The sequence below is a fragment of the Haliaeetus albicilla genome, chromosome 3 (assembly GCF_947461875.1).
Source record: "Haliaeetus albicilla chromosome 3, bHalAlb1.1, whole genome shotgun sequence".
Lineage (NCBI taxonomy): Eukaryota > Metazoa > Chordata > Aves > Accipitriformes > Accipitridae > Haliaeetus > Haliaeetus albicilla.
Window position 1 is genome coordinate 77,435,729 of NC_091485.1, and position 15,008 is coordinate 77,450,736.

Consider the following 15,008-nt stretch of genomic DNA (forward strand, 5'->3'; position numbering starts at 1 on the left):
GCTTACAGAACTCAGGGCCTTTGTTAGGTTTTAATGTGGATGAAGGCTGTGCTGTCATTAGTCCTCTGACACACCCCGCTGCAATGATGAGTGCAGTATTATTGCATAGGTAGGAAATATGTCTATGCTTGAGACCATGGTCCTCTCCTCTCAAGGATGTTACCTGTGCTGAAGTGTGTAGTCATAAAAGGTTTGGTGCTGAGCATCAGCTGCAGCTCAAATCTGTGCTCAGTTATAATGAAAACAGGAACAAATTATTATCTCCTGGGGGAACACTTACCTAGTCTGGTATTCACATAACTTCCATGCCTTCCAGCAAGTGTCTGACTCACTTCTCCAGCAGCCATGCCTCCTGGTAGCAGTTGCCATTTTGCCTTTCCTACTTGTGGGGTTCACTGCTAAGTGTGATATCCACATAGTGGTAGTGTTACATCCTGAGGCCTCTCATATCTTCTTGGTGATATTTGTACTCAAGAATATCTGCTTGCTGTAAGAGATGCATGAGCAGCTGTGTGAGTTTCACTCTGTCTCTAGTGAAATCTGGTGCCAGCTTAGAGCTGTGGGGCTGCCCTGGTCCAATGATGCTGGACGCTGGGAGAGTATCTGTTCACTTCAAAGCAATGCCCGCATAGCATCCTGTAAATTCCCTCTTTACCATGACCCTCTTGAAGCAGTGATTGCCCATTTTTATTGGAAAGCTTTTCAGGATGTGGTGATTCCTGGGATGTGTAGTGCCAGTTGCCTGTGTTCCCCTGTATCTGCGTGGGGAAAGCAGGAGGGCCCTCATTAGGATACAGGTAGTTTCATAGGTCCAGCAGGCAGAGGCCCATTTCCAAAGCCATAGTCATGCCTCAGTTCTCACTTCGCCAAAGAATTTTTGTTTTCTTAGGAAAAGAAATACAGCACAGCTTCATACTCTTCCCCTGTGCTCTAAATCGTCCTGGACTTCTCTGCAGGGGAAGGACTGGGATAGCTCCTTTTACTTTCTTAAGGGAGCTTTGAGTACATGGATTGAAGAGCCCAGCCTAGATCTCCCTCCAAAGCTAACACCCCACAAAACTCACCAGTAATTGACTACTAACTCTTCAGCTTTCCCCATATTCTAGTGTCTTGAGAGTCATTTTGGTAGTGGAAGACATGGGGCAGGGAGCTCCAAGGGGGGAATGTTGGAGAGTTTGAATCGTGGGATGGGAACCTAGCAGGGAGGCTGCAGGATTCTGAGCAGTGGTTAAGGGCAGCTAGTTTTATGGGTGGGAATGGGAGTAGACTGAAGGAAACTGATTCAGTGGGAGATTTAGGACACTAGTAGCACCAGGCGACACATGGGGGTCCTACTGAGAGCAGTCTGATCACTAAGAAATTTGCCAGAATAATGTAACTCCCTGGCACACAGAAAAATGTGTGGAGCTGGGAAAGGACAGATGACACACTTTCCCTTCCTCTGGGCACTTAGTTAGTCAAACTGCACTGGCTGGCCTTGTTCTCTTGCTAAGCAGAGACATAGCAATAAAGGCAACTGAAAGCTAGCTGTCCAAAACCTGGGAAGGCATCATGATTGCCAGGTAATGGAGAAGTTAATGAGTAAAATGCCATCATGGGCTGTTATATGTGATATACTTCTGATTTGGGGAGTTCCTGTGTCCCTGTTCACTGATCCATGGAAGTGCCACTGTATACTTTCGGTCTGACCAAGTCTGACCATTCTCATCTTCTTGTCAGTGGCAGAAAAATAACAGAGGGGAATGCGTGAAGTCAAGAGTGCATGCTGCTACAGCAGGTCTGTCTGTGGAGTATGTTGGGCCTTGATCTGGTGATAAGAACCTAAAGGCCAAGTCTCTTCTGCATGTCATCTTTGTTAAAAATTGGTGTATCTGGCAGACGGGAGGACCCAAAGGCATGCTCCCTTCCCAGTCCACTGGACACAAGGCTGCTGCTTTTCCCCATTCCCAGGTCCAGTCATTAGGAAGGCTAAGTGCAGATTCCAAAGACGGAACACACAGCAGACGTGGCTGGCCACAGATTTACACAGACAAGAAGGGGGGGGGAGGGGGGCAGTACCTTTACAGGCGCACACATAAACACAAACAGTCCTCATAGGGCATGAACAACACAGACAACTTAATCCTGTTTCTCCCTTCTGGCTAATCAGGTTTAAGGTTTGCTAGTAGAATGTGCACTCAAATCACATAAATATTCATGTTTGCAGGTCTCTTCAGTCTCTAGCCCAAGCATCAAGTTCTTCAAGGCTCTTTGGTCAGACCCTGAGCCTTTTATCCAGTTTCTGGGCCAGCTGTTGGGTCTTCCCACATTTTGCATTCCTACTTGCTGGCTAGTCCAACTTGAATTTTACTAGTAGATCTAGCACACATACCCAGAATAGAGAGCAAACTCATACAGTAAATACAAACAGAGTTTGATAAAAAGATAGAGCAGGCTATGGTGATCAGGTACAGGGCTTGGCCAGACAAGCATACTGACCAGCAACCTGCTTGTGTGTGATCAGCCTCTTTTATTTTCCATCCTCTCCATTTTCCCATGCTTGTTCCTCCCCTTTCCTCCTTGGCCACTCCCCTTTCCCACCTGTGATCCTTCTGCTAAAAATCCCATAATAAGTTTTGCACATTCCCGCAATCCCCCTTAAAACTTCCCGTAGCAAGTTTGCTGTTTCCTGTGAGAGCTGTTCTGGTAACCCATGGTAATCTTGATTTCCTCCACATATTGATTACCAAGTTTTTGGTCACACTTCTTTAACATTACCATTTGAGTGATTCCTTTCATGATCCATCCATGAGCGTCTGGAGTCTTGTTTCTGTTATCTGTTATTAAGGTTTGGACACCTGTGTGTTTAATTTATTATCTTTCCTGCTTATTGCCTTGTCTCTTATGCTCAGCAGCCATTACCCAGGTACCTTTATATCCTTCCTCTTCCTGCATGCATGTGCAGGCTGGCATGCCTTTGCATCCTTCTGTTTGTCCTCTACAGTCGGTGCTAAAGGTGTGTCCTTGGGGACAATCCTCTGAGTAGAGGAGATGCTGTGAGGCTGAGTTTTCTGTTTATGTCCAATGCAGCATAGGGCTGTCTTGCCTGTCGTGTTACATGTTGTAAGGGGAGTAGCACACTTGACTGTGGATGGGATGGGGGGAGGTCGGGTGAGGGTGGTGGTGGTGTTTATGGAGGTTCTGGACAAAGCCTTTGTCAGACTGTATGCAGTCAGCTTTGTCCAGAAACTGCTTTCTTGGAAGGAGCTGGGGAGTAACTACAATACTTCTAGGAAGCAGACAGTGAGGAATCAGGCTACAAAATCCAGTTCCTGTGGCTGTTACAAAGTCACGTTATTATTTCATAAGCTGATCAAACTCCCATCTTGACAGCTGTTATTTTCGCATCCTCATTGTTCGTTTTGGAAAGCTTTTCCAGAACCTAAGGACTAGAAACCTTTTAATTTTCAGCTTCAACTTTTTCATGGCAAGTTTTGTCCTTTTGGCAGTGTTCTTCTAGCTTAGCTCTCCTCTCGATAGTTTGTCCCTCATGCATTCATGGAGAATAGTCACATCCTTTCTGGTCCTTTGAGTTTCTAGGCAAGCTGTTTCAAATCTTCATTTTGTAGTAAAGGCTCTCTGTTCCCCTGCCTGTTGTAGCAGCTTTTCTCTGCACATCTTGTTAACTTACGTTAGATAATTTTTTTGTGTGTGAAGGATGAGAATAGTATACAGTTTTTCAGATGAGTTCTCTTCGATGCCTTGTATGAATGACATTGCTGCTTCCCCGTATGTACTGGAAGTACCTCTTTGTCTGAAGCATTATATCTTTCACTGATATCACAAAACAACTGTAGTTGTATTCTTCAAATTATTTGGTGTAGCATATTGCATAAAGTTCTCTTGTCCAAAAGAATTCTAGTTTTCCTTTTGTGTCAGCCAGTCAGTCACTGTGGACTAGCAGAGTCTCAGTGCTTCCAAGTCTTTTTGTACCTGGGATACACTTCTTAGGGCTTAAAACTGACATCTTCCCCAGACTGCCATGACCTTGTCCAGCATGGGCGGACAGCAGCCCAGTGGCCAGTGACGGGTCCTGTCACACATCAGATCGTGCTCTTCAGTGCCCGTGTCTGGGCTTTGAGAGTGATTGATAAGGGCAAATGGCCTAGTTCAAAGGCCACTGATGCTGTGGCACACTAGTGTGTTGTGGCATTGCTTCTGGGAGTCACTGTTTTGTCGTCTTCCCACACTGAGATATTTGGACCCATTCCTTTAATGCAACCTCTTGGGCTTCTTTTGTTGTGACCTGGTAGGAAAGCTGAAATGCAAAGCCAAGAAGGAGTGACAGGTACTCTCCTGGTAACAAGTGAGCCACAGCACAGTCTGGGCAATAGCTAGGTTTGTAGTGCTCCAGGAGGTGGAGTATTGTACTTGATCTTCATGGTCCCCTGGAGCATCACTGATGCTGTTGGAGCTTGGAGGTGTACAGGGAAGGTGGGAAAAGGGCTGGTAAGCTGTCTAGAAAGAGGATTGTGGTCAGGTAGGAATGAGCAGGTGCCTGTGTCCCTTTACCAGATAGGAAGGAGTGGGGTAAGTTACAAAGTGCTTTGGGGAACAGACTTTTGAGAAGGGGCAGTGTTCCAGCAGAATGGGGTCCCTTAGGGTGCTTGGCAAAGTGCTTAAAATGACAGGGTGTACTTGGGTGATGGTCTGACACTGAGTTTGCGGGTTGTTCTAGATCAATGGGGTAGACATGACAGAAGCCAGGCATGATCAGGCAGTAGCGCTGCTTACCGCATCCTCCCCCACCATCGTGCTGCTGGTAGAGAGAGAGGGTGCAGAGCAGCTCAGCGAGGGAGACTCGCCAGGCGTGCCACGAGTGCGCATGCACTCCCCACCACCGCCTCCCAGCCATGGGGAGAGCCCACCGGAGGAGACGCCTTCGCTGCAAAGGAACCATCTATCTAAAGGCCTGGAGGATCAATATCCCATTGAGGTGAGTCTGTCTGTTGCAATATGGGATAGTGTAATCTTGGGTGGTTTTCATTTGAAAAATTGGTAGTCTGATGAGGGCTGGCCCACTGTGTTATCAGGGCATTGAGAAGTAATGGGGAACCTCCTTGTCCCGTGGGTGCTTACCTTGTGCTCACTCATGCAAAACATCCCTGACTCCATGTTTTTAAGTGTTTGTGCTTCTTTTGTGATATCCCTTATTCCCTTTGACTTTGCTTCTTCTTCCCTTAAGGAAATTCACCTTGTAAAAGCAGGTGGCCCCCTGGGACTCAGCATCGTAGGAGGCAGTGACCATTCAAGCCATCCGTTCGGGATTCACGAACCAGGTGTCTTCATTTCAAAGGTAGAGTCCTGTGTGAGCAGCGTAACAGTGGACTTTCCTGAGCTGTTTAATTATTGGGGTTAAGATGAAGGATTTTAATGCAAGAGTCTGATAAGTACAGTATAAATTTAAAAAAAGGGGGGGGGGGATGGGAGAGGGATGTGTGCATATGTAAAGAGTTAGCTTATAGAACTAGACATACTGCTGCTGTTGTAGAAATCTAAATGGCATGTAAAAGCCTACAAACCTGTATAATTCACGCTGAACTGTTTGGGGAGAGTTAGCTTTTGAAACTGCTGACCTTATGTTAGATTTTAATGAATCCTGGAAATATGCAGGAGTTTCAGAAAACCAGTCATTACTCAAAGTGTTAGTGGGATGAATGTGTAACTGCACAGAAAAACAGAAGTGCTCTTCTGCATTCAGGCCAGTGTCCTTCGACCCCACATTCTCTTTCCAGTGGTGGCATTAGCTGATGCTATTTAGAGACAGCACACAAGCTGGCCACTTGCTGCAGCTCATTCCCTTCGCAGTCCCACACATCCACACTCGTTGGATTAGGGATGTTAGAGAGGATATCCCTGCCCAGCCCCTTCTGCATCCATATGTCTCTTGTCCCTTGAACATGGTGAATCTGTCTCCTCTAAACCCATGGCTGCAAGTCCCAGAACATCATTACCTGTCACCTGAAGAAGCACTCTGATCTGCTCTGAACCAATGCCCCACTGGTTACACTGAGTGCTCCTCCATTCTTGTATTGCCCATTAGAAGTCCTGCATTCAGCTTATTCACCACCTTCAGTGTTGTAAACCTCATTCATTCTCCTTCCTCATATTTCTCTCCAAACTCAAGAGTTGTGGCCTTCATTTCTCCTTGCAAGGTGCTGCTCCATCCCCTCATTATTTTAGTTGCTTTTCTCTCTGGACCTTCTCTAACCCCACTATGTCCTTCTCAAGATGTGACATCACAGGATCATTCAAGTTGGAAGGGACCTGCGGAGGTGGTTTGACCTCACTGAAAGCACACGGCCAGCCTAGATCAGCTTGCTGAGGGTCTTGTCTAGTCAAGTTCAGAGTATCATCAGAGATGGAGATCTCACAGCCTCTCTGGGCTCCTCTTCCAATGTTTAACTACTATTATGGTGAACATTTTCTTCCGAATATCTAGTCAGAATTTTCCTTGCTCCAACTTGGATCCTGTGCCTCTTTCCCTATACCGCTGTGTACCTTTGAGAAGGGCCTGGCCTCTGTTTTCTCTGTACCGTTGTGTTAGGTAGTTGAAGACAGCAGCAACATCGCCTTTAGCTTTCTGTTCTCAAGAATGAAAAACCCCAGGTCTCCCTGCCTCTCTTTGTACAGTGTATTCTCTACACCCCTGTTCATCTTCTTGGCCCTCCGCTGCACTCATTCCAGTTTATCAGTGTCTGTCTTGTACTCCAGATGTAATGTCACAAGCACTGATTAACGGGGGATGATCACTTCCCTAAACTCACTGGTTACACCCTCCACTGTTGCAAGGGCACACTGCTGACTTAGCTGTCTTTCACAGTACACAGGATCCAAGCCTCTGGCCAGCAACAAGCCTCCTGAAACAGCAAGTTTGTTTGAGAGATGTGTGCCTCTGTCCCTTGCAGTAGTGGTTTCCAGTAGGTTTTACCTGACACTTCCTGTTGGCGCTGACATGTTGTTGTGGTTTAACCCCAGCCAGCAACTAAGCACCATGCAGCTGTTTGCTCACTTCCCTCCCACCCAGTGGGATGGGGGAGAGAATTAGGAAAAAAAAAAAAGTAAAATTCGTGAGTTGAGTTAAGAGCAGTTTAATAGGACAGAAAGAAAGAAAAAAAAAAGACAATAATAATAATAAAAGAATTAGAATATACAAAATAAGTGATGCACAATGCAATTGCTCACCACCTGCCAACCGATGCCCAGTTAGTCCCTGAGCAGTGATCCCCCCAGGCCAACTCCCCCCAGCTTGTATACTGGGCATGACATCACATGGTGTGGAACACCCCTTTGGCCGGTTTGGGTCAGCTGCCCTGGCTGTGTCCCCTCCCAACTTCTTGTGTCCCTCCAGCCTTCTTGCTGGCTGGGCACGAGAAGCTGAAAAATCCTTCACTTAATATAAGCATTACTTAGCAACAACTGAAAACATCAGTGTATTATCCACATTATTCTCATACTAAATCCAAAACACAGCCCCACACTAGGTTCTATGAAGAAAATTAACTCTATCCCAGCTGAAACCAGGACACATGTGGTTCATTCTGGGATGGCTCCAGTGCCTCCTTTTGTGTAGTTTGTCCTCATCTGCTACAAGGCACTATACCTATTTTTAGATGCATGTCAGTAGAGAGAAAGGCTCTTTGCTCTGTCGCCAGCAATCTCAAGCTCCCAGCCTTCCCCAGCTTGGGACCCTCTGCCATATGTTCAAGCATAGCTCCTAGCTGACCCTTCTTCTGTACAACGTGGGATTTGGACTCCCCTCTCTGCAGGGTTTCTGCAAAGAGCCTGTTGCTGTCCTGTTCATTTTCACTGACACTGTGCAGTATGCTCATCTCATCCTGTAGCTTCTTCACCGGCCAGCTCGGCACCTTGAGCAGAGCACACCTTCCGCTGGTGAGGCCACCACCAGCCTCAGGGAGAGGTCCCAGACACTCCTATAGCCCAAGACCCTGAAAGCTGCATCCTTCCTCTAAAGCGCATGGGATATTCCGGCTGGTGCTGGGGACCTTACCCTGTGGCATATCACCATCATCCTTGCATGGTCCTCAGCACAGTTTCTGGGTCCCCTTCTGCTCTGCCTTTTTGTGAGCAGAGAACTGAACAGTCCTGGAGATTTGGGTGATTCTGTCTGTCTTGGTCTAAGTACCCTTTCTGATGATGCCCAAAATTTTGTTGGCTTTTTTTTGCCCCTTCCTGCATGTGGAACCCATGATTTCAGAGAACATGTGACAAAGTCTCTAGGAACTTTCCTGAGTTACTGTTTCTGAGTTCAGTGTTGTGTGTGCATGGTTTTAGGTGTTTTTCCGTAGATTCGTTGTCTGTGCTGAAGCTCATGCCATGTCCTTTTGTCCAGTTTTCTTGACCCCTTTTGAAGTTCACCACCACCAGGGTGGTATTTGGCTGCTTAGAACAGCACAGTATCATCTGCAGACCTGGAGATTTCACTGTTCACTACCTTTTCCAGGTCACAGGTGGACATGCTGAATAACACCAGTCCTGCACCAATTGCTCAGGAACCCCACCAGTGAATCTTTTGTGTCCTGAGCAGCAGCTGTCCAGACCTGCCCTTTGTTTCCTCTCCTTTAACCAGCTTTCAGTGCATTAAGATGGCCTTTCCTCCCATCCAGTGGATATGGCTTCTCTAATAGCCTTTAGGTTCAGACCTTGTCAAGGGCCATTTGGAAATCTAGAAGTTATGCCTACCAGACTCCTTCCTTTGTGTGTTCATTGTTTTTCTCAGTGCTTCAGCAGGCCAGTGAGGCAGGATTTGCTTTTACCAAAGCCAGACTAACTCATTCCCAACAAACCCTGCTTATCCACATGCTCACAGATCTTACTCTTTCTTTGTTGACTCTATTGTTTTACCAGGAATAGAAGTTAGGTTTCTTGGTTAGTAACTCTGTAGTTCTCAAGATCCCCTCCAGAGCAATTCTTGACGACTGGAGTTGTACTGACACTGTCAGTCCTGGTACAGTGGCCATTTGTAATGGTAGATGATGCACTTCTGACAATGGCTCTGCAGTTTAACATTTGAGTTCCTTCAGAGTTCTTATGAGAAAGCTGTTTTCTGGTTACAGTCACAGGCAAAATAATGGAAAAGCTGACAAAGGATTGTTACAGATGAAAATGATAATATGAGACTATAAGAACATACCGAATGACACCTTAAAGCAAATCTTACTTCATTCTTTGTCACTATTCACAGATATGTTACGTCTTGGAGAACTTTGGTTGCAGAGAGAGAAGTCAAAACAGGCCTCAGAGGATGTTGGAGGATAGCCTAGGCACACAACCAGTGTCTCTCCAAGGACAAATGGAATTTCCTTCTCTAGTTTTAACATTAGTGATTCTTTGTAGGTCATTCCCCGTGGACTGGCATCTCGCAGCGGTCTCCGTGTAGGGGACAGGATCCTGGAGGTAAATAGCATTGACCTGCGCCACGCTACCCACCAGGAAGCAGTGAATGCCCTGCTCTCCAACACTCAGGAGCTGACTATGTTAGTAAGGCGAGATCCGCCACCACCTGGTATGCAGGTAGGTTCTGAGTAAGAGAACTGGGGGAAATTGCACCTTTCTTTATAGAAGGATCACTTTTGAAGGCAATTTCTTATCTAGCTGGAAATCTGGGACTAGGGTACAACCAAACTTCTAGTTGAAATTTCCTTCTCTTTTGGTAGAATCCAGTCTCTTCTAAGTATATATCCAGTTGAGGACTGTGGAGGGTCTCTTGCCATGCCCATGGTGATAACTGTGATCAGAGAATGATCAGATTTCATGAAGACCAGACCTGAACAGGAGACAAATACAGAAAAGGGCAGAGCCTCATCAGAAGGAATAAACTGTGCCAAATGAGTGAAAGGTCTAATTCAGGTCCTTTTCAGGGTATTTAGAATATGGCCAGCTACTAGGAGTGTTTCCCTAACAATTCCAGTCTGAACTTGACCCAGAAACAAGGATACCTTTTCTGTGTTTACAGGAAATATGCATTGAAAAGGCTCCAGGAGAAAAGCTGGGCATCAGCATCCGGGGTGGAGCAAAAGGTCATGCTGGAAATCCATTCGATCCCACTGATGAAGGCATCTTCATTTCTAAGGTACCAGACCACTAACTCTGCAACTTGGTTGCATGCAAGGACTGCTAGGGAAAAGAGTGATCCCTGTGGAACTTGTTCGATATACTCTCTCCACTTTTCACTGGGTACATCAATTCTCCGGGAGTATTCTCCACCCACTGAAGGAGGCGCATCTGTTTCATGTTTCCTCCTCTAGAACAGCTACAAAATTTCTTCTTTCATTTTCTATGTTTGCTTTTATTTTGCTTTGCATTTCTTCTCTTGCCTTTTTTTCTGTGACATAAACCCATACATCTTTCCTTTTCCCCTCCGCTCCTATTGCTTCGCCAAGTGCTTGCGGCCTTCCTGCCCACCCAAACATGCATGCTCTTTCCTCCTTTGATTGAAAGCATTATGAATTGCTTACCTTTCCTCCTGTGCCACGCACCGTGTCTGTAATTTTGTTCCCTTTCCTTTGTAAATGACTGCTTGTGTGCATATTTATTTGTCATGTCGCTTTTCCCCAAGAAGTAACACATGTTTTCTTTTCAACAATATACTGTGTATAAGCTTATGCTCCTCCTGACCCTTGCCAAAAAGTATTGCCGCCTCTTTCTTGTTAGCAACAGAGCATAGTGTTAAGTGGTGTAGTTTTTGGTCTTGCTGCTGACCAAAGGGGAATTCTGGATGTCACTGGTTGCCTCTTTAGCTGGTATGGTAGGGTAGAAACTCGGCTCTAGCTGTAGAGGTCTTAATCCTTGCTGGATGGTGGCTACTTTCAAAGAAAGGGAATAGTCAACATTTGTTACTACTTGGATATAACTTCTTTATCTGAGTTCTAAAGTTAAAAGAGTCTATCAAAGTAATAGTTGCACATTCAACTGCAATATTTGTAATAGCTGTAAAACAAAACCTAAGATTATTGTAACCTACAATTATTTTTAATGATTAAGTTTGGTTTTGGTTTTATCTCCTTCAGTGTTACAGCATTTAGGTGTTTGGAAGGCTTACATTTTAGTCCCATTGCACGGTTAGTTTACCCCCCCCCCCCCCCCTTTTTTTTTTTTTTAAATAGTATTTGTTTTGGCCTGTAGAGAACCAAAGTACTGAACTTGTCTGCTCTCCCTTCAACTGTGTTACTTCAGCTTGATATCTCTTCTCGGTCCTAACCAGAGTGTTCTTCCTGCTTCTCTTATTTTGTCTGTGTATTTCCAGTAACTGAGAGACAAAGCAGTGCTTTTTCTTATTCCTCCGCTTTGGACGTCTGATTACTACCTTCTTTCTCTAAGTTTTTCTTAATTTGCATTTCCATTGAGTCCCTTAATTGTCATTTTTTAAAAACTTGTAATCTGATTCTTCCTTTTTAAAACCTTCTTGATGAAGTGTTACAAGTTGAATACTATGAGAAGTATAAATTATATCTACAATTTGAAATTCATGATCTGTCTCAATGGGGATAATTCAGTGTCCCTCAGTGACATATCAATAATACAGATGACAGTTGGCATTAAGGACATTTTTCTACATTAACTTCACCTCCTCCCATTATTTCTGGGTGTTCTACTGTCACACTTATGCACTTGCTCTCCCTGGAAAAGAAATTGTGAGTATTCGGTCTTTATCCATTCAGCTGCATGTGACCACTTTTGTGCATGCACACGCACTCACACATACTTAAATGTTTTCCTTTACAGCCCTGAAGAAATTATGTGTAGGCATGCATGGCTGCTTTCCCTCCCTCCAAACCTTTTTTTTTTTTAAAAAAAAAAAAAGCATGCAGCATTTTTTCTCCTCTTTTTACAGGTACTTTATTAAACATATATCCGTCATTTTTTCTCCAGAACAGCTCTCATAAATCAAATAAACACCCATACAGTTGGTTTGTTTGGGGTTTTTTTCACTCTCTGATCCCAGTAATATGTGGTGTGCAGTAGTTTTTTCTTTCTTTCTTTCTTTCCTTCCTCTGATGTTATTTGTGCCTCCATCCTACCTTGACAACCAGTCATGCATGTCCTTGCATTTCCCCCACCCAGCAACCAACTTTGTGTGCCCTTGTGCTCTCCTTTATGTTCGCCATACATCTACAGGCTTTGCTTGAGATCCCTGACATTGACGTATTCTTTCTGCGAAGCCCTTGTGTAGCACTGGTCACAATTCTCTTTGTAAAGTGTAGTCATGTTGGTTCTTTTGCTTTGAGACTGGGCCTTTGAATTGAAGCTGTTCGTTTGTCTCTGGTGTTCCCAGTGAGGTCTGTCTGTATACCAAAAGTACCAAGGTCTTAATTTGATCTAGGTTGACTGTGTGTACATCCCATTTTGTTCCAGGCCTTTTGGTTTCTTAGAAAAAAGCAATGCCCATTTGGTGATTCTGTTCCTTTCCCTAAGGCACTTTAAGTTGTATCCTTTATTTCTGTCTGGTTCCTGATAGTAGCTTCTCCTATTGCCATTGTTAAATTTTTTTCTCACTTCCCCAGCTTGCATATTTCTCCTGAGCCTCATGTTTGCATGTGTTTGGGTTTTTGTGGGGTTATTTTTTGTTTTTTTCTTTTCTTTCACTTTGTACCCACAGCATGTCCCGCAGTCTCTCTTCCCTGTTCTGAAGGGGAAAAAGAGGAATAAAACTCTTTGCTTTTACTGCCTTTGTTCTCGTGGCAAAGTATGCACATTCATTCTCTCCTCAAACATACATTAGTGCTTGCACTGTTTAAGACAAACTCTGGCTTTCATGTGTCTTATCAATATGCTGCATGCAGTTGTTTCCCCTGGTGACAGCTTGTGTACATGAGGCAAGTATGAGTTCTTGTGACATGCTGAGGAAAGAAAATAGGAGTTACACATTATTTCTCTGAAAGAGAGGATGGAAAATGACAGACATGCGTAACTTGTTACGCCTGTTTACCACAAAGACAGGGAAAAGTCTTTATGCCTCATTTATCTTTATCTACAAAAATTATCCTTATGCTTGCATTTTCTGTCTCTCTCCCCCAACAAAAACCTATTACACTTCCCTTTCTGTGAAGATAAATCATAGATGCGAGAGCTTTCTTTCTCACCTGCTTCATGACAAAACAAAAGCAGTTTCTTTCCTTGGGACAACACATTTCAAATACAGATTCTTTTTATCTCCGATAAGAGGTTTTTTTTCACACCTGTTTCCTCTACCAAACTGTACATGTTCTTCCTTTTCTACCCTCTCCGTAAGTATATATGAGTACTTCCAGATGCTTTCCCTGACATGTAGCCACAGCCTTTTTTCCCTTTTTCCTTTGTATGCTGTCCTCTCTCATTCCTTCTTCCTGATACTCCCCATGCTCTATAGTCTTCTCTTACCTCCTTACATGATATCTTGATTCACCCCATTTGTTATAGGTGAGCTCCTCTGGGGCTGCAGCCCGGGATGGCCGTCTGAAGGTGGGAATGCGGATCCTGGAGGTGAATCATCAGAGTTTGCTGGGAATGACACATACAGAAGCAGTGCAGATACTCCGAAGTGTGGGTGACGCGCTCCTTGTGCTAGTGTGTGATGGCTTTGATCCCAAGGCTGCAGCTGCTATTGAGGTGAGAACTGAAGTGCAGGGTGCCCTTGTACTGGCCAGTACCACAAGAGGATCCCACTTCTTTCTTCTTAGAAGATTGCTGGATTTTTCCAACCTTTTGCTGTAGTTGTTTTTTTTGTTGTGGGGTTTGGGGTTTTTTGTTGGTTTTGTTTTTGAAGTCCCAGATTTCAAAGTCTGGTCTCCTGCTATATGAACTGCAGGTGGTTGGCAGTTTATAAAAGCAATAGTCTCTAAAGACTGTCTCTCTCCTGCTGATTGCAGAACTGTTTCACAATATCACTGCACTGGTTAGAAATGTCGTTTTCAAGCTAATTTTCTCCAGGCTACTTACGCCTATTTTTTCTTGTGCCAATGTTATATTTAAAGTAAATTGCCTGTCTGTTTATTGGTGTTTGCCTTTCCCCACAGGGTAACACCTACCCATAGCGATCCTGTGCTTTCTAGGTTTTCTTTTTTCAAGGCTTACTAAGTAAGCTTTTTTTATTCTCCACTAGAATATGTACCTAATCCCTGGTCACTTTATCCCCTTTCTGTACCTGTTTCAATTTAAATTCATCTTTCTTATACCTGAAGTTCCTTGAGTAATTGACAGCTGAAATAATGTTTCAAGTTGTGAAAGAGTTCTGACTTAATTAGGATGGTCTTGGTACTCTGCATCTGTGAGCCCAGGATATGGAATTTTTTTGTATGGCATGCTGAGCGCTTCCACCATGTTTTTTGCCTTTTTGCTTTGTAGATGTCCCCAGGAATTATTGCAAACCCTTTTGCTGCTGGTATCGGACGCAAGAATAGCCTGGAAAGTATCTCTTCCATTGATCGGGATTTAAGCCCTGAAGAACTGGAGATCCTACAGAAGGTGGGTATTCTGGCTACAACTGGGAGAATGTTAGGCAGTGGAAAAAATTTATGAAAAACTCTAGTGTCTCCCTTGGTGCATGGAGTCTGCAACATAATGGGTAGTGTACTTCCTTTTTATGGGATGAGCAGGTCCCAGCACTTTCATCAGGAACACACTAGGACGGGACTCTGAAACATTCATGAGGTTACAGGTGCTCCGAGTGAGGAGAGAGCACTGGGTGAAGCGGCTCTAACTTTGGTCTCTCCTAGGAGATGGAAATGGTGAGAGAAGCAACTCAGTGGGAGAGAGAAGAAATGGAGAAGGTGGTGAGAGATTTTTCACGTAGCAGAATCTGTTCTGACAGTGGTTCTGCCAAGCCTGTGAGCCCTAAGGAAAATGCCACAGATTATCTCTATCCTATTGTTAATGCCATGGGGGGCTTTGGGCCTTCTCTCTTCATAGTGCACCGCTCAGTTATTCTAGCTGCTTTTTGGCTTTGCCATATCTTCCAATGTACCTCTTTG

At 44.5% G+C, this 15,008-nt stretch overlaps 1 protein-coding gene across 50 annotated transcripts in view; it reads left to right on the forward strand.

The window, feature by feature from the left end:
• The window catches only part of SCRIB (scribble planar cell polarity protein), a 123,755-nt gene that overhangs the window by 53,740 nt on the left and 55,007 nt on the right, over positions 1 to 15,008 (forward strand). For 37 of the 50 annotated variants that reach the window (XM_069780322.1, XM_069780316.1, XM_069780320.1 and 34 more), the window contains 7 exons: positions 4,718 to 4,975; positions 5,225 to 5,335; positions 9,397 to 9,573; positions 10,016 to 10,132; positions 13,459 to 13,647; positions 14,383 to 14,502; positions 14,754 to 14,810. In XM_069780322.1, coding sequence (XP_069636423.1) covers positions 4,718 to 4,975; positions 5,225 to 5,335; positions 9,397 to 9,573; positions 10,016 to 10,132; positions 13,459 to 13,647; positions 14,383 to 14,502; positions 14,754 to 14,810 — 1,029 coding nt within the window. The remainder of the gene's footprint in view (positions 1 to 4,717; positions 4,976 to 5,224; positions 5,336 to 9,396; positions 9,574 to 10,015; positions 10,133 to 13,458; positions 13,648 to 14,382; positions 14,503 to 14,753; positions 14,811 to 15,008) is intronic. The other 13 variants (XM_069780309.1, XM_069780314.1, XM_069780329.1 and 10 more) reach the window with 1 other exon arrangement.